The 23,976-nt window shown below is 37.6% G+C and overlaps 1 protein-coding gene across 12 annotated transcripts in view; it reads left to right on the forward strand.

Moving 5' to 3' along the window:
* Positions 1–23,976, forward strand: part of LOC139115104 (PHD finger protein 20-like protein 1) — a 61,286-nt gene that overhangs the window by 35,896 nt on the left and 1,414 nt on the right. For 7 of the 12 annotated variants that reach the window (XR_011548044.1, XR_011548045.1, XR_011548046.1 and 4 more), the window contains 10 exons: positions 1,494–1,628; positions 2,041–2,238; positions 2,860–3,099; positions 10,168–10,341; positions 13,174–13,329; positions 14,256–14,479; positions 14,949–15,048; positions 19,342–19,537; positions 21,276–22,725; positions 23,011–23,194. Coding sequence is in view for 8 of the 12 variants with exons in the window: in XM_070676999.1 (XP_070533100.1) it covers positions 1,494–1,628; positions 2,041–2,238; positions 2,860–3,099; positions 10,168–10,341; positions 13,174–13,329; positions 14,256–14,479; positions 14,949–15,048; positions 19,342–19,537; positions 21,276–22,725; positions 23,011–23,194 (3,057 nt within the window). In the remaining 4 variants the exon portion in view is untranslated. The remainder of the gene's footprint in view (positions 1–1,493; positions 1,629–2,040; positions 2,239–2,859; positions 3,100–10,167; positions 10,342–13,173; positions 13,330–14,255; positions 14,480–14,948; positions 15,049–19,341; positions 19,538–21,275; positions 22,726–23,010; positions 23,195–23,976) is intronic. The other 5 variants (XR_011548047.1, XM_070677003.1, XM_070677005.1 and 2 more) reach the window with 1 other exon arrangement.

Raw genomic sequence — 23,976 nt, forward strand, 5'->3', positions numbered from 1 at the left:
TTACTTGGCAAGGTTTTCCAGTTCACAGGTTCTTGTGAAATGATGATTTACCCACATATCCACATCCTGGTGAACTATCCCATGATAAACTTGAAGAAGAGTTTTAATGCTTTGATATCTTCTGGTTAAACTTAAATAATTGTATTCTAGTGTAACAAACTCATGTTGAATTTTTTCCACTGTTCATATGTTTCAGAATATCAACTCTTAAAAACAAGAGGCATTATATTGTTGCCATGTTTCTGTGATAGTGTTCTATGCATGTCAGAGAAATACCTGTTCTGTCACTCTGTGTCAGAGAAATACTGGCAGTGTCACTCTGATAGCAGAATAAATGTAACTGAATGTATTTAAAATGTTTGATAAATTTCTTTCAAATATTAAAATTTTGATGAAATCTGTGACTTTCTGCACAGGAATAATAAAACTGCTCATCTTTATTATGCCTGTATGATAAAAAAATTACGACATTGTACCATTTTGATCTTGTTTCTTATTTTGCCCATTCTCAAAATTTTGGTCAATGAATGATGCAATTTTTATGATTTCAGAATATGATGGTGCATAGATTATGTCATGAAAATTCTTAATTTGCACAAGAAATGCAATTTTTTAAACTCTTGTTGGTACACAGTATGTATGTTTCATCATACACTATATGAAATAATAACTTAGCGTTTTCATCCAAAGAAGTGGAGCAATATTTCTCCAGAGTTACTTTAAAAAATCCGGAAATGTTTCTATGTGTGCCAAGTGTTTTGAGAGTATTTTCTTTCACTGGATTACTATTTTTCAAGCCATATGTCTCTCCTGAAATCTAACTCTGCTGCAGAATAGATCATTGCATAGCAACCAGTGCATGTAAAATCCTACTTATGCGATGATTTGATGTTCCATGTTCACTTTCCTCTATTGATGTAAAGTGTACCTTTAGGACAGTAGACATCTTTTTCAAACAGTCCATATTTTACTACAGTTCCTTGTCTGCTGCTTGTATTGACTGACTTTAGAAACCTTGGACTATAAACTTTATAAAGTGTTCACTTTTTGCTTTGTCAAAAATTGAAAAATTCTCCACAGAGTTGATATTAGGTACTACTTGAAATTTCAAATAGCTGTAAATTTTAGGTAATTTGTTTCATGCAAAACTTTGCACAGTGTCCTGTGATTGTTTATAGTTGATTATTAGCAATAATTACTGTGAGCAGAATAATGTAGATGTTTATCACAAGCAAAGTAAGCAAAATATTCAAAAGTAAATCTCTCTCAATAAAATCTTTTCAATTCAGAAAACTTCATATCATCTTTTGAAAACAGATTGCAGAGCCAGAGATTTCAGAGCTACGTGATGCTAGATCGACTCATTTTCGTTGTAGATTTGCTTTGTAGATGAATGTTCCATCTAGTACAGCCAAGATATGTACAACTGATGTGGTCCTGCTATGGATGTATGGATCATTGACAAGGAAGTGTTGTTTACTGTTTGTTCACAGGAATGCATGATACTCCACCAGACACGCCGCAATATCAGAGTGCATTGATGCGTATGTTAAAAGCTACAAGTTCAAGTCACTCATCTACAACTAGCAGTGTCGGAGTACCAACACAGTCCCCTACCAAGTCTGACAGTGAGTGACAGAGTCTTGTCGAAATTGTCTTAGGCACAGGATTTTATTGCGCTAATCTCAAGTTTAATGTCTTTACTGTTTACATTATCTATCATACCCATGGTGCAAAATTTTCCTCTAATCAGTAAAGCCTTCATAGCTTGGCATTTGACTGATGACATGTGAACTTGGCAGTGATATTGTTATAAGAAGAAATACAGGCCAACGACATGGCTGCATGCTTTCCACATGGGCAACGTTCTTCTTTGTATTCTACACTATTGAATGACTTGTTTCTTCATGATGCTAGGATTTATCATACGCTGAACACGATGGTCGCCATTATTTCATGATAAGATTGACTTTGAATCCTGTGACTTGTCACAGACAAAATTTAATCATACGCTGATAAGGGGACATCTTTTCCCCCCAGATTTGTTGACAACATCACAAGCAGAAGCTGCAGCCAGCGCTGTGCCTTTACTTCCAATGACAAGGCCAACAAAGAGTGGACGTCAGAGATCAGCGTCGGCTTCACAGCTTCATGTTGCTGCAGAATTAGCATTGGAATTAGCAGAAGGCAGAATACGATCCAGGGACAAAGCTAAAGTGATTGCACACAAAGAAACAAGTTAGTATGCATGAAACTACTGGCAGTCTTTCCTCTTTATTTTGAATGTGAATTTTTACATATGATATACAAATAGTCAAAGAGTCACTGGCAGACAACCAAACAATTGATCAAATTGTGTATTTTTTGTGTAGTTCATTAATTTTGCTGTTTTCTATTACTGTACGTGACTGTACAGCATTACACAGTCCTTTTGACTGCTGATATTTGCATGGAGTTGAATGCAATTTGTAGCAAAATTGATTTTAAATCTAATCAATTGTCTGTGACTTGTATCAAACTAGTCTAAGATTTACATCAAATCAGATGTCTGTTGCATGTATCAAAATCAGTCATCTGGTGTTTGTGTCAAATCAGTCATCTGGTGTTTATGTCCAATTAGTTGTCTGTGATTTACATCAAATCAGATGTCTGTCACATGAATCAAATCAGACATCTGTGATCTGTATCAAATCTGTGATTTGTGTCAAATCAGATGTCTGTTGCTTGTACCAGTCATCTATGATATCTTGTCTGTGATTTGTATCAGATCAGTTATATGTCAACATGTATTACTACTTTCATGTCTAACATCAGATAAACTCTAGTAAGTTTCCATATTTCTGTTTGTTTCTATCATAGCCATTGCACCCAAAGAGTTAGTGATTGACCTTGACCATAAGAAGTTCAAGTGTGACATTCAAGGGTGTGACAAAGCGTTCCGAAAACAAAGCGGACTTGAGTATCATAAGAAGTATTACCACTCTAGCAAATCCAAAGCCAGACACCAGACTAGCAACGTAGTCAGTTCTAATCGACAGAGCCAACCCAGTAATAAGAACAGTAGAAGACTTTCAAAGACCAAGAAGAGATTACTGTCATGTAAGTTGCATCATTTGAGATCATTAGGGTGGAAATGGTTAAACTGGGTGAACTGTGGTGTTTACACTGCTGTCTATGCATGTAATCAGCCGTGAGTCAATTTACCACAGACTTGTCAAATTGGCACAAATTATGTTGATATTCAGTGGTATTATGACATCGAGACCAGGCCTTGCAAAACGTTGTCATTGCAGTGTTTTGTCGTCCTTTTATCACAACAAAGTTACCAGTTTTTCTTACAACTGTCTGTAATGGTATATGATGTATAGAATAGGCCAAACCCGGAATTCGAATCGACCACGGTACAAACAAAGCCATGTGCGCAAACGCGCTTAGACGTACATGTATTTCCATACGCGTTAGTACACATGTGGGCTTGTTTGTACCGGCATCACGTGATTATTTGGGCGTACTGAGTCTGTAGAACGCATCGTGTCCTTTTTATTCCGGAGTAGAACCATTCACACTGTATGAGCCATGGACGTCAGTCACACCACCAATATGTTCTGCTCATTTGCATAAATTGCTCCTGAAAAATCGGGGACATTTGTGCAGATTCAACCAGGCTGTTGTTTTATGATTGCGTCGCACACATGCTTGGTCAGGTGAAAGTGTATCTTGGATCTCCTGTCTTCAGTAAACTTGAACACTTTACCATAGATTCTTAGATGTTCATGAAACTGTATATTAAGACAAGCAGGTCACTTTGACAGCCTTTATGTTTACTGTACATATAACTTTCAAAATCAAACTAAAGTAACTCAGCTTGTCTGGTTTTGTTTACTGTTTATTAAATGTACAACTTACCACAGCTTGAGTGAGGTTCATCTTTTTTGACAAACCTCTGCCAGTCACTTTTAATTGGAAAAGATAAAGCTTATGGTTGTAATATGGCGCGTAATGCATGCCAAAATTAACATCCGTTTTCTTACACCACTGACCGAATTTTTCCACTAGTCATCCACATTCGGCTTGCCGATTTCTGAACCCACTCACTGAATTATTCAAGTGGTTAGCGATTTCTGAACCCACTTACTGCATCCTTCACGTGGTCAGCGATTTCTGAACCCACTCACTTACATTCAAGTGGTTAGCGATTTCTGAACCCACTCGCTGAATTCTTCATGTGGTCAGCGTTTTCTGAACCCACTCACTGAATTCTTCATGTGGTCAGCGTTTTCTGAACCCACTCACTGAATTCTTCATGTGGTCAGCGTTTTCTGAACCCACTCACTGAATTCTTCATGTGGTCAGCGTTTTCTGAACCCACTCACTGAATTCTTCATGTGGTCAGCGTTTTCTGAACCCACTCACTGAATCCTTCAACTGGTTAGCGATTTCTGAACCCACTCACTGAATCCTTCAACTAGTCAGCGATTTCTGAACCCACTCACTGAATCCTCCAAGTGGTTAGCGATTTCTGAACCCACTCGCTGAATTCTTCATGTGGTCAGCGATTTCTGAACCCACTCACTGAATTCTTCATGTGGTCAGCGTTTTCTGAACCCACTCACTGAATCCTTCAACTGGTTAGCGATTTCTGAACCCACTCACTGACATTCAAGTGGTTAGCGATTTCTGAACCCACTCGCTGAATCCTTTAACTAGTTAGCGATTTCTGAACCCACTGACCGAATCCTTCAAGTGGTCAGCGATTGCTGAACCAACTCACCGAATCCTTTGACTACTTGCCTACATTCCGCTAGGCACCCCAGCAGACTTGATATTTTTTTCTATCATAATCCGGTCACTCAAAAAGAGACCCGTCAAATTCACTCACGGATTCTGAAGGTGGCTGACCATTACGCTAGGGGGTCTTTATCAAAGCTTGTAAGATGTGACCCGGAAATGAATCTTTACTGAGTAAGTAGCCTAATAGATACTGAATCGCGTGGTTCGCATGCCCAGCCCGCCTCACAAACGTGTACAATGAACAGTAAAGGAGTGAAAAATGACTTCTTGTCCGGACCAGAAGTCAGGCTTTCTTGACACACAAGACGAAACGTAATGACACCACCGTCAATCTACCCAAGCACAGTCCCTCTATGGATAGAGGGACTGTGACGCAAGTTTTGTTTTACTGTGGCGTCCATAGAAACCTATGCTCTTCGAAAAGGTCTGGTCAATCGAAACTGGAGACTCAGCCAAAGACGCGCAAAAGTTCGGCGAAATACTGGAAAGATATAAATATGTAAGTGTTAACAGATTTTCCGACTATAATGAGCCGTGCAAACAAACGTCTTGAACAGCTAAAGTAACGTTGGAGGCAGTCGATTGTAAGCTTCATGCAAGGCATTGCACGTTGTGACCGACGGTACGGAGATCAAGTTTGCTGAATGAATTGAGAGAGAAAAACATATATAAATAAAAATTCAATATTTCACCATCGTAATCATTGAACTAGTCGTTTCTTCCATTATGCAGTATTATGAAAATTTCGTTGAAAATAAATGACGGCACTGCTTCTGCTCTGTCTACTCAAACGAAGTTTGGTGTACGGCCGGCGGGCTACGCTGTATGTACAGGATAGGCAATACATCTAGGCCTACAGCCCATCAACTTCGCATATCGTTGCCGTAATTGAAAATGCATAGAAAGGAACAAATTATATCTTAAATACAGTATAAAAGTCTTACTTAGTAAATTTAAAAGTATTTCCAAATAATATCAAACGTAACGGGTATCTAATCCTCATAAGGACTACCGTAGTACAATTACCGGCTAGATGCGAGCACAACATTAATGGCGCTCCAGGCATGGTAGAAGTTCGAACACAAGAGAGATTCCGGCCGACCTCACTGCAAAGTCGTCCCCGTGCACACCCGGCCCAACAGCAAACTAACCTCTTGGTTTGATTCTGTTGTTTACTTATTTTTTAAAGAATTCATGACACATATATCTGCACAATTTGCTTAGGCTGACATGTAGTCTAGAGACGTTCGGAGTGAGCTATGGCATACCGCTAAGCATGAACGTAGCCTAATGAGAGCCTGATGAGAGCCTCTTATTATACGACACTTAACTATTCTAAGGTCTTAAAATACGTTAAGAACATTTCCTTTTATCGTTTCCTAGGAACGTTCCTTGTTTAACTTAGTTATACCACTCTCCGCCTCGTGCCCATTGTTCTAACCATGCTTTCTAATTTCCATAACCGAATATTTTATTATTACCACCTGGCTTTCTTTTGTTTAAAAAATGTCCGATTTACAAGTTCTTTTGTTTAAAAGTGTCCGATTTGCTAATAAATCGGACAGTTCTTTTGTTAAAAACTGCGGCTGACTCGCAGCGTGTTTGCAAGGTTATATCTGATTGGTCGATTGTCACTATTCACAGCAACTTAGGGAGTTTATTTGTATTGTTTTAATTATATTGGTAAGATTCAGCCAACCAATAGGATAACAGCTTCGAAATCGCTGCAAGTCGCCCCAAAAACTGTCCGGTTTACTAGTAAATCGGACACTTTTAAACAAAAGAACTTGTAAAATGGACACTTTTTCAACAAAAGAAAGTCACGTGGCGACGAGTTAAAAAAAACAAATGCGAGACATTATACCAGAAGAAATTTATTTCACCATCAAGTACAGAGTAAAGACACTTTAAAAGAATCACCGGACTGAATTAATTTTGCACGACTGTACATCTCAAAATCAATAGGCCAAACCCGGAATTCGAATCGACCACGGTACAAACAAAGCCATGTGCGCAAACGCGCACAGACGTACGTGTATTTCCATACGCGTTCAGTACACATGTGGGTTTGTTTGTACCGGCATCACGTGATTATTTGGGCGTACTGAGTATGTAGAACGGCGTACGCATCGCGTCCTTTTTATTCCGGAGTAGAACCATTACAGGTCACCGTGAAATAACGGTATTGATTGCAAATATCACTTCTGTGTTAAGGCTATTGTCATCACGATCATTCGAAGCTGAAATTTAAGACTTCAAAGTCAGTTATCAACACTGAATGTAGAGGTTTCTGTCGCCTTTGGTAAAGTTAAATCTAGCTACAGGCAGTTAAATTACGATATTCAATTACCATATTGTCGTTTTTCTGAAACCGTACGATGACGAGAGCTGTACTTCCATGCGAGCGATCCTTCCTGCGAGGCATGCTGCAAGACGTATACATGTGCGTGTCAACAAACCCGCGCGGCAATCCAACTCGATCGGGCAGTATTTAGCGTTTGTATGTCACTATATACAGAAGCACAAATTTGGCTTATTTCTTCACTGAACAAGATTTCAAGATGGATGAAAGGGAATAACATGTAATTTCGAACAAAAAAGGATAAAAGTTAAAAAACAATGGGGCTTTAAGAAAAAATAAAATAAAAATAATCCACTGACAGAGTGTGTTAGTTGACGTAAACGCACTTGTTGTCGACGTAAAACTCAGAGGTCAAAGTAAATTTCGACCCCTTAGCATTCTAGTAAAAATTGACACCACAATTTTTGTGACGACATTTGACGTAGGCATGACGCTGTGTGACGTAGGGGTCTTGTTTCGTGTCATAAGTAGAAACTAATGAAGTTGAGCTTAGGGAGTTCAGTACTTGAAGAATTCAGTGACTTGGTTCAGAAATCGCTAACCAGTTGAAGGATTCAGTGAGTGGGTTCAGAAATCGCTGACCACATGAAGAATTCAGCGAGTGGGTTCAGAAATCGCTAACCACTTGGAGGATTCAGTGAGTGGGTTCAGAAATCGCTGACTAGTTGAAGGATTCAGTGAGTGGGTTCAGAAATCGCTAACCAGTTGAAGGATTCAGTGAGTGGGTTCAGAAAACGCTGACCACATGAAGAATTCAGTGAGTGGGTTCAGAAAACGCTGACCACATGAAGAATTCAGTGAGTGGGTTCAGAAAACGCTGACCACATGAAGAATTCAGTGAGTGGGTTCAGAAAACGCTGACCACATGAAGAATTCAGTGAGTGGGTTCAGAAAACGCTGACCACATGAAGAATTCAGCGAGTGGGTTCAGAAATCGCTAACCACTTGAATGTAAGTGAGTGGGTTCAGAAATCGCTGACCACGTGAAGGATGCAGTAAGTGGGTTCAGAAATCGCTAACCACTTGAATAATTCAGTGAGTGGGTTCAGAAATCGGCAAGCCGAATGTGGATGACTAGTGGAAAAATTCGGTCAGTGGTGTAAGAAAACGGATGTTAATTTTGGCATGCATTACGCGCCATAGTTGTAATCTTGATTATTTTCCAAGTTCCTAATTTGTACGACTCATGGAAGAGGTATATCAATTTCCTACATGAGTTCAATGAAACAAGTATGTTTGCGTTCATCGTATCATTGACTGCTGAAAGAATGAGTGTGATTTCTACTATGGTAAAGTTCAGAAAGCAAAATTCATAAGTTGTTAAAATCAATCTATTTTAATATATGGTGTTTTTAATCAGGTTCAAACTCACAACATACGGCATCAAGTCACCTAGTAGAGAAGCAACAGACAGAACCGCTCGGTTAAATCCCCATTCTCAAAAAAGAGTGGTTCAATAACCGTGCTAATGTTACAAAATGATATAACCCACATTAAGTATCGTGCTACAATAGAAGTGTACACTACATTAATAGACAGAATATGAAGTTTCTGTGCTGCTCTTGATGGCAAACAGCTCATAGTGCTTTCAGAGAAATTTTTCAAAATCCATCTTCAACAAAAAGGTAGATAGATATTGAAAGAAGTTTATTGTAATTGGGGTAAAGATTAGTTTAGCATTGCTTACAAAGTTTTTAAGTGATCTGTAGAACTTGAAAAGGACAACTACCAGATGTTGTAAGTGAACTATAAAAATTGTCCACAATCATATTTTGGAAATCTTTTGCTTGAGTGTTATATTTCGATAAGTAATATCATCATAATTATTGCTTCATCAATGAAAGTAAGCAATTATGTCAACACTTTTCATGAAATGACAAAATGTTGTGCATATACATTTGTACTTTCTGAATACTTGTTACGATGATAATATTTTCAGACAGACTTTCAGTTTTGCTGATCAGGATGTCTGATGTCAACATCAGACAAAAAACCCAGGGTATTGCCACTGTACCAAACCCAAAACTGGACAAATTTCTTTAAAATGCTTTTCCTATTAGGCAAAATTGCCTTGTTTATTTTCCTGCATCTATTTTCAGAACTGTGAGAAACTGCTAAAATTTACCAAAAATAAATGATGATTACCTTTGTGTAAATACAGTTTATAATTCTGTTTGATCTGTGTGATCATAAAACTATCTTCTCCACCGACAATCTTGTCTTTAAAGTTGGCCATTCTTTCCTGTGGATGCTGTCCTGCAGATCACATCAGAATTGTTGAGGGTGTGCCAAGTCTTTTGAATATTGAAATCCATTCAGAACAAGATGAACAGGAAGACAGATATCATGACAGGGTCCCTTGGTCTCTGGTTTCTATATGTATAATTGATTTGCCAGATCTGTCCGTAATGAATTTAGTGTTACATTAAAAATGATAAAGCAGGGTAAATAGGATGATGACGTCTGTTCTCAAAGGTTTTCAAAGAGAAATATTCAATGATAATATCTACCACCTCTCGAAGGTTTTTATCAATTCATACAAATGTGTAGGTACAGTGCATCTAGAGGGCAGATATTAAGACTTTCAAATTTCTATCATTATTTCTTTCTACTTTGTGCCTACTATTGCTGGGGGCTCTTATATATTGGAGCTCTTTGATTGATTAAGTTTTTGCCAGCTTAATTTTGTGAAAGTAAAACATTTCATTTTTCTCGATAGAATTAAGAAGGGATGGCAGCCATTTTGAGTTTCAATATCAGTAATGTAATTTGTTTCTGTAGTGCAAAACTGCATGGTAAGCCCCTGATTTTCATTCTTGAGTTGCTAAGAGGATGGTTTATTAAAATTTCATTGAGGAAAGTTTGAGCATCATTTGTAAGTCTTTCAATTTCAAGGTATGTACTACCCTAAAATAATTGTAATACATAGAGACGGAAAAACACAGGTATTCTGTATCAGTCAGTTAGTGACTACCTTCAGTGTACTAATATTCCTCATTTGTTTCTATCAACAGCATCTGTATCTTCCAAACCATCAAGTTCCTCTTCTATTCCTTCTTCTCCATCTGTTACCACAACAACCGATACTGTTTCTATAGCAACAGCTACTACTACTACTATTTCAGCTGCCGCTTTAATTTCCACTGCTACAGACACTGTTCCCACAACTACTCTTAGCAGCAAATCAGGTAATTTGAAAAATGAAAGCAATAATTCAATTGTTTAAGAATGCTGTTGCAGTTTATATCATGTCTGTGCGCTTTAAAGTTCCAAAGCATCAAATAGTTCTGGTATGTGAAGGAGCTATCCGTTCTCTTTCAATCTAGACAATTATTTAATTTTAAAGTAAATTCCATCGTTTGAACTGCTGAATGTAATAAATATCAGTGTACACTGATTAATGAATGGCGAGTCATTGTGCCTATAAAATCTAATCAGTGTTCTTAACAGAAATTTTATATTTAGCATATTGGCTAATTTGCATAAATTCCATGAACTATAACCATGACAACAATAAAGTCAAAAGAGTTCACAAAAAATTAAACTATATGTTTTAAAAACACATTTTCTTTTAATACAATCTGGTAAAAACAGTATACAGTTATAAGTCAAACCTGTGTATAGTGGTCACCAAAGGGACATTGAAGGGACCATTGTTTGGAGGTGGCCTTTTTATAGAGGATGGGTTTGGCATTACCGGTACTTTTAGTGTAGGTGGTGTGCTGAGTGGTGAATTTAGGAACAGATAACAGCAGTAATAAAGTTCAATGTTAAAATCTCTTGTGAGACTTGTGAGCCGTATCAGGGCTATATCTATTGTACTGCAGTATCAGGGCTGTACTGCAGTATCAGGGTCATATCCATTATACTGCATACTGCAGTACGAGGGCCCTATCCATTGAACTGCAGTATCAGGGCCATATTGTACTGCAGTATCAGGGTCATAGCCATTGTCCTGCAGTATTAGGGTCATGTCAATTGTATTGCAGTATCAGGGTCATATCATTGTACTGCAGTATGAGGGCCCTATCCACTGAACTGCAGTATCAGGTTTATATCTATTGTACTGCAGTATCAGGGTCATACCCATTGTACTGCAGTATCAGGGTCATATCTATTGTACTGCAGTATCAGGGCCATATCAATTATACTGCAGTATCAGAGCCATATCAATTGTACTGCAGTATCAGGGCCATATCTATTGTACTGCAGTGTCTGGGCCATATCCATTGTACTCCAGTACGAGGATCATATCCATTGTACTGCAGTATCAGGGCCATAGCCATTGTCCTGCAGTATTAGGGTCATGTCAATTGTATTGCAGTATCAGGGTCATACTATAGTCACTGAACTTCAGTATCAGAGCAATATCAATTGTACTGTAGTATCAGGTCATATCCATTGTTCTGCAGTATCAGAGAAATATCAATTGTACTGCAGTATTAGGGCAATATCAATTGTACTGCAGTACCAGGGCCATATCAATTATACTGCAGTATCAGAGCCATATCAATTGTACTGCAGTATCAGGGCCATATCAATTGTACTGCAGTATCAGGGCCATATCCATTGTTCTGCAGTACAAGGACCCTATCTATCGTACTGCAGTATCAGGGTCATAGCCATTGTCCTGCAGTATTAGGGTCATGTCAATTGTATTGCAGTATCAGGGTCATAGTCACTGAACTTCAGTATCAGAGCAATATCCATTGTTCTGCAGTACAAGGGCCCTATCCATTGTTCTGCAGTACAAGGGTCCTATCTATCGTACTGCAGTATCAGGGCCATATCAATTGTACTGCAGTATCAGGGCCATATCCATTGTACTGCAGTATCAGGGCCATATCCATTGTACTGCAGTATCAGGGCCATATCTATTGTACTGCAGTATCAGGGCCCTATCCATTGTACTGCAGTACCAGGGCCATATCTATTGTACTGCAGTATCAGGGTCATAGCCATTGTCCTGCAGTATTAGGGTCATGTCAATTGTATTGCAGTATCAGGGTCATAGTCACTGAACTTCAGTATCAGAGCAATTCAGAGCCATTGTTCTGCAGTACAAGGGCCCTATCCATTGTTCTGCAGTACAAGGGTCCTATCTATCGTACTGCAGTATCAGGGCCATATCAATTGTACTGTAGTATCAGGGCCACATCCATTGTTCAGCAGTATCAGAGCAATATCAATTGTACTGCAGTATCAGGGCCATATCAATTGTACTGCAGTATCAGGGCCATATCAATTGTACTGCAGTATCAGGGCCATATCAATTGTACTGCAGTATTAGGGCAATATCAATTGTACTGCAGTATCAGGTCACATCCATTGTACTGCAGTATCTGAGCAATATCAATTACACTGCAGTATTAGGGCAATATCAATTGTGCTGCAGTATTAGGGCCATATCAATTGTACTGCAATATCAGGGCCATATCTATTGAACTGCAGTTTTCAGGGCCATATCAATTGTACTGCAGTATTATGGTCATATCCATTGTATTGCAGTATCTGGGTCATAGCCATTGATCTTCAGCATCAGAGCAATATCAATTAAACTGCAGTATTAGGGCCATATCAATTGTACTGCAGTATCAGGGCCATATCAATTGTACTGCAGTATCAGGGCCATATCAATTGTACTGCAGTATCAGGGTCATAGCCATTGTACTGCAGTATCAGGGTCATAGCCATTGTACTGCAGTATCAGGGCCATAGCCAATGTTCTGCAGTACGTATTAGGGCAGTGGACATTACAGTGCAGGATCAGAGCCATAGCCATTCTTGCTGGTGATAAGAAAAAAAATTAATGGTTAAGTAACCTGTATGAAAAAGAAGAGGTTAGTCCTACATATGTCACGACTTTTGAAATTGTTTTCTCTGTTTACTATTTTTTTGTTTTTGAACTATGTGTGTACCCACAAGTCTTTGAATAGGAATGAGTTCTATGTGTCTTTGCTCACTACATATTGTGATGAGTCTGAGATGACAATTGATGTCATTGAATTCTTTCTTTGCAGCGTCGTTGTCCAGTAAGAGCACACATCACAAACCAAGCAGAATTGACCGAAAGAAACGCAGTTCAGCTCCAGCCAGTCTGCCTGCTGCCCAGGATCAAATCATCAAAACACCTGTCTCAGCTCAACCACCTGATATAGTGGACATTATTCCAGAAGGTGACATCATCAAAGATTTTATCATATTTTCCATTCACAAAACAAAATTTATGGCAATGTTTCTGCTGAATTTTTTTGTAGTGGGAACAATGCACATGCTGAATTTATTGTATTCTGCTACTTCATAGCTATACCTCCGTCAATTCAACTATTGGGAAATTCCATTGCATCCAGCTTTATACACCAATAGTTGAATTGACGTATGTACAGCTATTCGTGCAGAAATTAGTTTAGGTATGAACTTCAACTCTAGCTGTAAGGATTTTAACTGGCATTGAGAAGTTTTACATGAAATATTCATATACAGGTGTTTATGTAGACTTCTTGTAAATTTCATGGTGGTTTTAACCACTATTAGACTTTGCAATTAACTTGTGTATGCTTCGTGCTAAATGCTGTATTATCAAATTCACAGGAACTGTTCTATTACTGAAACACGTTCATGAAATTTCAAGTATAGTTCACCAGCTGGTTATATCAAATGCATTTCATCTTACAAAATGTTCTAATTTTTAGCTCATATTTGATTTTATATTTACAATATTCTGAAGTATGTATTTGAGAAAAGCTTTTGAAAAAAGGTTTTTATTTGAATCCTGTTGGATCTTTTCCTGCAGAATTTCAGTCCTTACTGATCCACAGAAATGATTTGTTCAATCCCTGTAGATACTGCAAAGGCTTGGTAGCATTGTTTTCATGCTAGTAGTGAGATGATGTTGTGTTGTATTGCAGTGATTTTGAATTTTTAAGTGTTTTAGGATTTTGCAACAAAGATGGCCAATGCTTTCTTTAAATTTGTGAGTTGCACATCAGAATCAAATTGAAAGAGATGTTACTTTGTAATGAGACACTTGCAGTTGGCACTAGTAGGCTATGTGGTACTAGCAACAACTTGTTAACTTTGTGTCTTTGTAACTGTTTGACAGTGAATGAAGGACAGGAAGACAAGAAAGAAGAAATGAAAGAAGAAATTGAGAAGGAAGAGACAACCTCCACTGCTGTAGCCGTGGCAACAGTGGTATCAACTGTCCAAGAAGAAGTGAAAACTGAAGCTGATGTTTCCATGGAAACCTTTGAAGATGCTGTTTCACGAGAAGAAATTGTACATTGTGTTTGTAACAATGATGAAGAAGATGGTTTTATGATTCAGGTAAGACATTCATATGATTATTGACCTGTCCATTATCAAGGCCCTTAGTACATGGATACGTCTTCAATACAAAGATTTGTAATTTGATTTTTGTCTGTCAACTCTCATTAAGTGATTTCCTTTAAACTTGACAGGAAAGAAAATATTGCATTTTGACCATTTATTTACTTCAGTTTGTTTCAAGCCACAATCCAATATAACTGCCTTTCCAATGCACAGCACAGACTGGAAGGAAGCCACTTTGTTCTGGTTATTTTAATTTCAGTGGAAAGTTTTCTTTTTTTTGTACTGCACACAGATATTGTTTTAATCCTACAGCCTTCCTCTTGATTTGATGGGACTTGAGCTCATTGATGTTTTTGACAACTTCATTTAATTTATTTAGAATTGAGGATGGCTATTATCTTTCAAATCAGTTCAGTAAATCTAGTTACACAGATAAGTGACAATCTATTAACTTTTTCCACAGTGTGAGACCTGTCTGTGTTGGCAGCATAGTACTTGTGTTGGTCTCACTGAGAATACAGTACCAAAGAAATACATTTGCCATTACTGTAAGAACCCAGCAGGTATGTAAGTCTTTGTGGTATCCACCTTCCAATACTCCATGGAATAGTAAGCTATTTTGTTAAACATAACCAGAATTCTGGAATATTGTATGGCATAAGCAATGCATTATACATCTAAGTTTTGACGTTCAATCAGACCTTCATTTGATGATGCCAACATTGTGGATGTAAGCATAATCTGCGGTAATGTTAAACTGTAATCAGTCCTTTATTCAGTTATCTGCGGTAGTGTTAAACTGTCAATCAGTCCTTTATTTAGTGATCTGCGGTAGTGTTAAACTGTCAATCAGTCCTTTATTTAGTGATCTGCGGTAGTGTTAAACTGTCAATCAGTCCGTTATTTAGTGATCTGCGGTAATGTTAAACTGTCAATCAGTCCTTTATTTAGTTATCTGCGGTAGTGTTAAACTGTCAATCAGTCCTTTATTTAGTGATCTGCGGTAACGTTAAACTGCAATCAGTCCTTATTTAGTGATCTGCGGTAATGTTAAACTGCAATCAGTCCTTTATTTAGTGATCTGCGGTAGTGTTAAACTGTCAATCAGTCCTTTATTTAGTGATCTGCGGTAGTGTTAAACTGTCAATCAGTCCTTTATTTAGTGATCTGCGGTAACGTTAAACTGCAATCAGTCCTTTATTTAGTGATCTGCGGTAGTGTTAAACTGTCAATCAGTCCTTTATTTAGTGATCTGCGGTAGTGTTAAACTGTCAATCAGTCCTTTATTTAGTGATCTGCGGTAATGTTAAACTGCAATCAGTCCTTTATTTAGTGATCTGCGGTAGTGTTAAACTGTCAATCAGACCTTCATTTGATGATGCCAACATTGTGGATGTAAGCATAATCTGCGGTAGTGTTAAACTACACTATTTATGCACATTGTTGAAAAGAATCAAGCTGACTTTGTAAAAACCATTAGGTCATGTCAATCATATATCAATTTTATTTACAGCTTCAAATTTTTGTCTGTTGTAGGATAGGTGCCCATCCCTAAACTTGTCTAAATTATCTTTCATTGGATGGTAGTATGTACATGAGTGTTAGCCATATTTGTACCATCACAGATCCGTTTAATGCTCACTCTTGTTTGTTCAGTTTTTGTAAGGTTAAAAGGTAGTGTAGAATGACGTGTACAACTGGTTCAGATTTGCAGTGTACATCAGCAAACTTTTAACATATAGGTTGTTTGTCACAGATGGCAATGCAATTTTTTGTGAGTTTCTATAGACAATAGTCTATAGAAGCTATTGGGATGGGTATCCGTCCGGCGTCCGTCGTCAGTCTGTATGTATGTATGTATGTATGTATGTATGTATGTATGTATGTATGTCCGTTTGTGAGGCGTCCGTCCACTCAAATATCTTGAGAACCGCAGTACTTACTGATTTGATATTTGTTGTGTAGATGAAAAATATGATTTTGAGAAACTATTTTTTTTATTTTTTGATATTGTTGAAAATAGGCAAATTAATGCCAAAAAAGGTGTTTTTGGTAAAAAATCTTCTTCTTCATAACCGCTGGTCAGACAGCTTTGTTATTTGGTATACAGGTCCCTAGGGATAACCCAACTTAGATTTGTTCAAATTGTGATGAAAAATGCAAATGTGTATTTTTAAGGAATTTTTTTGTCATTTTTGGTCAAAATTTGACTTACATTGTATGTATTCTTGTACTGTAAAAACCCTATCAATTCACCCAGAAAAAAATAATTAATATGTTTTTAAATAATTGAATTAATTAGGAATCATCAAAGCCAAAATAATTTTAGTGTGGAATTATCAGAAAGTTAAACTTTTTTGACAGTTCATAGTGAATTGAGGATTAAAACATGTAAAGGCAACTTTCCTGAATCCCAACTTTGATATATTCTGAACCACCATTTATGTTATCTAAAAGAAATTGCTCATAATAGTTTGTCATGATAGGGTGTTAAACAAATAGAGATAGAGAAAGTTCTAATTTCTATACATGGTTGACTTGGTAAGGATAAAATAAGATTACTTTTGGAGCAAAAAAATAGAGTGGTCAATTAAAAGAGTGGTCAAAGTGATAGGGTTTTTATGGTAAAGCTGGGCTGTAAGATTCCTCATGTGCTATTTATAGCAATTATGCAATCTGTGTAAACAGTGCAATGAAAGTGTAACATGATTCCTTATAATGCTTTTGATGACCTTGAACTTCTTAAGTTTCAAACATTTGTCTCTTAGTGTGCTTTCTCTGAGTACGTACAGTCTCAACTTATTCAACAGAACTTACTTACAATGTTAATTTGAAAGTTAAAATGTGCTTGGTTTATAGGATGAAAGTACTGATATTAAAAGATAACCAGCTCGAGATTCTTTATAACCTGACAGATATGCTGTTTTTTTATGACGTAAATCTTGATTTAAGCAAGTCTTGTTTACTTTAATTAGAATGTAATTAACTCTCGTTTATTTGCTATTGTAGACTAATATAGTCTGATGAAATATGCAAATCTGTATTTTTACGGAATTTTTTTCCATTTTTGGTCAGGCCATCCTGAAATGAGCTATCAAAGATGTCCACCTTCATCAATACATGTGTCACAAAAGGTTATTCTCTACATAACACAGCAGAGCTCTGTCAACTGTTGAGTCGCTTGTTAGTCCCCACGGACACCGTCCGGGGGACTTATAGGTTTGGTCATGTCCGTCCGTGTGTGCGTGCGTCCGTCCGTCCGTCCGTCCGTCCGTCCGTTCACGCAGATATCTCAGAGATGCCTGGAGCGATTTCATTCAAACTTGGTACAAGGATTACTTCATATGTCATACAGATGCACGTTGATTTGTTTTGTGATACGATCCAATATGGCTGCCAGGCGGCCATTTTATTACGATTTTTTCATGTACAGAGCCATAATTCAGGCATGTTTCAACTGATTTTATTCAAAGTTGGTACAAGGACATTGACCTATGTCATACATATGCACATCAATTTGTTTTGTGATACGATCCAATATGGCTGCCAGGCGGCCATTTTATTACGATTTTTTCATGTACAGAGCCATAACTCAGGCATGTTTCTACAGATTTTATTCAAAGTTGGTACAAGGATATTGACCAATGTCATAGCTATGCACATCAATTTGTTTTGTGATACGATCCAATATGGCCGCCAGGCGGCCATTTTGTTACGATTTTTTCATGTACAGAGCCATAACTCAGGCATATCTCAACCAATTTCATTCAAAATTGGTACAAGGACATTGACCCATGTCATACATATGCACGTCAATTTGTTTTGTGATACGATCCAATATGGCCGCCAGGCGGCCATTTTATTACGATTTTTTCATGTACAGAGCCATAACTCAGGCATGTTTCTACAGATTTTATTCAAAGTTGGTACAAGGACATTGACCAATGTCATAGCTATGCACATCAATTTGTTTTGTGATACGATCCAATATGGCCGCCAGGCGGCCATTTTGTTACGATTGTTTCATGTACAGAGCCATAACTCAGGCATATCTCAACCAATTTCATTCAAAATGGTACAAGGACATTGACCTATGTCATACATATGCACATTGATTTGTTTTGTGATACGATCTAATATGGCCGCCAGCAGGCGGCCATTTTATTACGATTTTTTCATGTACAGAGTCATAACTCAGGCATGTTTCTACAGATTTTATTCAAAGTTGGTACAAGGACATTGACCAATGTCATAGCTATACACATCAATTTGTTTTGTGATACGATCCAATATGGCCGCCATGCGGCCATTTTGTTACGATTTTTTCATGTACAGAGCCATAACTCAGGCATATCTCAACCAATTTTATTCAAACTTGGTACAAGGACATTGACCTATGTCATACATATGCACATTGATTTGTTTTGTGATTCGATCCAATATGGCCACCATGTGGCCATTTTATTACGATTTTTTCATCTCCTGAACTACAACTCAGACATGTATCAAGCGAATTTATTCAAAAGTATTTTTATCACAGACCTAATGAAGAGGACTCTATCCTCTCTGAGGACCTGTAATCAAAGCACCCATTAACAAGTGGGGACTGTGTCATCAACGATGACTTGTTTTTCAAAACCGCTGGTCAGACAGCTTTAATATTTGGTTTACAAGTCCCTAGGATGACCTTAGTGAGATAATTTCATACAGTTAGGAAATACTTAATTTTGTATCCATGTCTATAGTAGCTTCAGGGACTTTGGCCCTATGTTTTATGATTTTCTATAAACTCTACAAAATTTTCCTGAATCATGCAAATTTATAAAATTATCTCAATCTTGATGTGTTTATTACAGGTCAGAGAAGCCATGCCAAATACAAGTATGACCAGGAGTGGTTCAAGACTGGAGAGCTTCCAGGTTTCAACTGTGTACCTGAAAATTATTCCAAATCAATGGCTGCATCCATGCTTGCAACGAATGACTTAGTTGGTGATATGCATGTTATAACAGATATACTGCATGGTCTTCAACAAAAAATTCACATTTTACGGTGAGTACCTTATTTTAATGACAATCAGATTTGCAGCTTTATCTGTGATTGATACTAGCTCAGTGCCGTGATAAATAAGAAATTTTATACTTAATCATTGTTTCATGTATTCTAGCAAGTGCTAACTGGCATCTGCTCTCTAATGCTTTCAAGTCAAAGTAATTTGAACTTTAAACAGTGTTTGAGTTTCATTATTCAACTACTGTCTTCGGTCTCTTCCTCAGAGAGTGTTAAAATACTCAATATTCTATAAGTCAACAAAGCCCGCACATGATTAAATAATTTGGTTGTTATTGTTCAGAGAATCCATGCAAAGTACAAATGTTAAATATAACAACAAGGGCCACATTTCACTAGGCTCTGTTGAAATGCTGAGATCTACCATTTCAGTTGATGTTTTTTCCAAGTGTATTCATTTGTGCAGCTGTTGAATTTGTGAGTGTTTGCTGCAGTTTTATAATACACTGTTGAATTTGTGAGTGTTTGCTGCAGTTTTATAATACACTGTTGAATTTGTGAGTGTTTGCTGCAGTTTTATCATACACTGTTGAATTAGTGAGTGTTTGCTGCAGTTTTATAATACACTGTTGAATTTGTGAGTGTTTGCTGCAGTTTTATCATACACTGTTGAATTTTTGAGTGTTTGCTGCAGTTTTATCATACACTGTTGAATTTTGAGTGTTTGCTGCAGTTTTTATCATACACTGTTGAATTTTTGAGTGTTTGCTGCAGTTTTATCATACACTGTTGAATTTTTGAGTGTTTGCTGCAGTTTTATCATACACTGTTGAATTTTTGAGTGTTTGCTGCAGTTTTATCATACACTGTTGAATTAGTGAGTGTTTGCTGCAGTTTTATCATACACTGTTGAATTTGTGAGTGTTTGCTGCAGTTTTATCATACTCTGTTGAATTTGTGAGTGTTTGCTGCAGTTTTATCATACACTGTTGCATACCTTCTCTCAGAGCTTTACTTATGCAATATCTCATAATTGTTCCATGGAAACAACAGATATCAGCCCATAACCCCCAAGCACTTCCCACGTGTCAATTTATTCCATGGATAAAACAGATATCAGCCCATAACTGCCAGCACTTCCCAAGTGTCAATTTATTCCATGGATACAACAGATATCAGTCCATAACCGCCAGCACTTCCTAAGTGTCAATTTATTCCATGGATACAATAGATATCAGCCATTACCAAGGCTATTCCCAAGGGTCTGATGGATAAATGTTCACCGGATAACTGTCACATCTGGATTTTCAAATAGGATGTAATTTTATGAAGGAGGATAACCTTTGTTAAGTTTCATTTACATGAAAAAATGAATGCCGCTGACTGTCAGCTCCAACCTATTCAATCAATCAATCAATCAGAAACATTTGTATAGCGCCAGTATCTGTAACAGTGTCACACTCAAAGGCGCTTGCTCTCGATGGTCCACACTATATGCATTCAAAAAGATGAGTCTGGAGTCTTTTCTTAAAGATGCCCAGACTTGGAGCTTGCCGAATGTCTAATGGCGGAGAGTTCCAGCATTTGGGTGAAGTATCAGAGAATTCTCGGCCACCATATGATGATCGTTTGTTTCCTTGTGAACAAGTCTTTGTAAACAAGTCTTATGATTACCATTGATGCAGGACCAAACTATGATGATGAAAGGCTTTAACTTCACCTTTTCAGATAATGATACTTTGAAGTCCATTGATGTCAATTCTGTTTTTCATTTCTACAGGACACCCAATCATCCTGCATTGCACAAATGGCTAAAACCGTGGAACAAGAATGAAGAAATCACAACTACAAATACTGAAAACAACAATATTGATATCAATGAAAGTGAAGTTGGCAAAGTGTCATCTCAAATGGAAGATGTTAAAAATAAAGAGTTACCTGGGAAAGCTGATGACAGTGATGTTAAGAGTAGTGATGCAGCAGAGAAGACAAGTACTGACTGTGTCAGAGAGAGCGATACCAATCAAAGTGAACATCAACAGGATGAAACTGGTGATGTGACTAGTGACAGTGCTAGACAAGGAAAAATGGACATTGAAAACAGTGATAATGTGACAGGTGACAGTGTTAGACATGATGCTTTCAACACGGGGCCCAAAACTGACGTGGATTCTCTTAATAGAGGTGAAACAGAAACGGGTTGTCATGACAACATAGACAAAGAGACCCCGAGTCAAACTAGTGATTTGAAAGTCACTGATAGCAAGGAGAATGAAAACATTGGTCTTTCTAGTGTCAAATCATGTGACCAAGACAGCATGGATAAGACAGAAGAAAAGAATGAACAAAGCAATGATATCCAGGAGTATGCCAAAGGACAAACAGACTTTCCGTGTGCCAGTGAGGGAATAGAATCATGTACAGATAACACAGAGAAGCAATTAAAGCTGAATCAAGGAAAGGATGTACTTGACAATGAATCTGAAGGTGGGATGGTAAAGAACACAGAAGAGGAGGTGAAAGATGATGTTGTCATGGAAACAAAGACTAAAGAGGAAGAGGATCTGGAGGACATGGAGGTTGATGTTGTAAATGATGACACTACAGAGGACCCTGGGAAGAATGACTCTGCAAGCGACAAGACTGCAATAATGGAATCTACAAGTGTAACAGATTTTGATTCAAAACAAAAAATTAGTGAGAGTTCTGTCACAGAAGAAAATGTGAAAAAGGAACCCAAGTCTGAAGAAGTTTCTGACTGTGCAATGGAGGAAGGTGTTGAATCAAAGGATTGTGTACAAAAGGAAGAGTCTGAGAATGTCAACAAGTCACTGCCCGTATCTACTACAACACAAGGAACTGAAACTAGTGCCCAGAAGTCAGAAAATATTGAACATAGAGTTAGTGACACTGAAAGTGTGTCTGGCCAGAATCAAAACCAAAGTACTGGTAAAAATGAGAATGTAGACTCGAGTGAGAGGAAAGAGCCATTAGATGGTGAAAGGACTGAGCAAAAGACCAGTGAGGATAAAAACAGTGCGAGTATTGAAAGTGGAAAAGTTGAAGGAAATGAACAAGCTGATCTTAAAGCAAATGTTGGAAACAAAGAAGTGTTATCGAGTGAAGAGAGGAAAGACTGTGGAGGCAGTGGTGGTTACCATAACAAGATAACTCCAAGTACAGTCAAACTTACTGGTAGTAGTGTGTGGACACAAGTTGGTAGGGCTAAGGTGAGAATATCCCCACCAGATAACATCCAGGGGACAAATGGTTGTGGGTTTTTTTAATCAAGAGGCAACAATCACTCTCTTACAAAACGAAAATTTTGATCTTTACTTCACAGTTGTGGCAGTTGGTCATGGATCCTAATTGTATCATATGTCTTGTAACTGATCAATTAGAGGCAAAAGTCTCAATACTTTATTTTATTTTGATATCCACAGATTGAATTTCAAGTAGCAAGTTTTTGATTGAGTCACTTGCTGACTCATAAAGTGTTCAATATCTATTCACAGGGAAGTCACAGGAGAAGAACTGAGTCCATGAGATCTGAAAGATCTGAGATATCAGAAGCTGATGTCATAGAGTCAGTGGAACCTCTTCCACCATTGGTCTGTGAATGGAATCTTATCCAACATGTGTCTGAGTTAGAATCTGAACTTGACAAAAGAATGGATTTGATTGAACAGGAGATTGTAGGTAGGTTGTGCAAGATTTTCCAGTTATTTGTCGTAATTTCAGTGCAGAATTCAAAAAAAAAAGTCATTGCAAACCTCAAACAAACATTTTTAGTAGCAAATCATAGAATGTCATTCAATCTTGACTGTGATTTTGATTTGACCAGTGGATTTGTTGTAATTCTTGTTCTACACTTTTGAGTTGAGTATTGAACTGTTTACAATACCATCAGAAACTGGGTGTCTAGATTCCTGGACTTGTCTTTATGTGTTAAAGGCTGGTAGCTGTAACTGTTGATGATCTTATTTCACTAATTCTATCTTGTACGTGAGTTGCAAGTTCTTGTTCTACTTCACAAAATCTCACCATTTAGACTGTCAACCCAGCATCTATTCATTTAAATGCACTTTCATCGTGTGCATTGTAATTCTAGTCCTGATCAGAATTCAAATGTCAACAACAATGTAGTTTACACATGTACAGGCTGAATAAGCTGAATGCTTTATATCTCAATATGCTTTGGGGAGCAGACCAAGAAACTATAGTTGACATTAAAAAAAGATAGTGAAAAAATCATCAAAAGTGACAGCTGCTGGCCCTTTGATGGAATACAGTGAAGACTGTAGTTGAGTGACGACAAGTGGGATGAGACATAATTTAGCTAGAGAATAAAAACATGCTACTAGATGGTACTGCTTCTGTCGTGTGTTTTCTAGGGACTAATTCAAGCCAGGTTCCCTTGCCTACTGTAAAAATTTACTGCAGAAAATGCTCACAGTAAATCTAACATGATTAGGAAATTT

Source organism: Ptychodera flava, chromosome 17 (genome assembly GCF_041260155.1).
Source record: "Ptychodera flava strain L36383 chromosome 17, AS_Pfla_20210202, whole genome shotgun sequence".
NCBI classification, from domain to species: domain Eukaryota; kingdom Metazoa; phylum Hemichordata; class Enteropneusta; family Ptychoderidae; genus Ptychodera; species Ptychodera flava.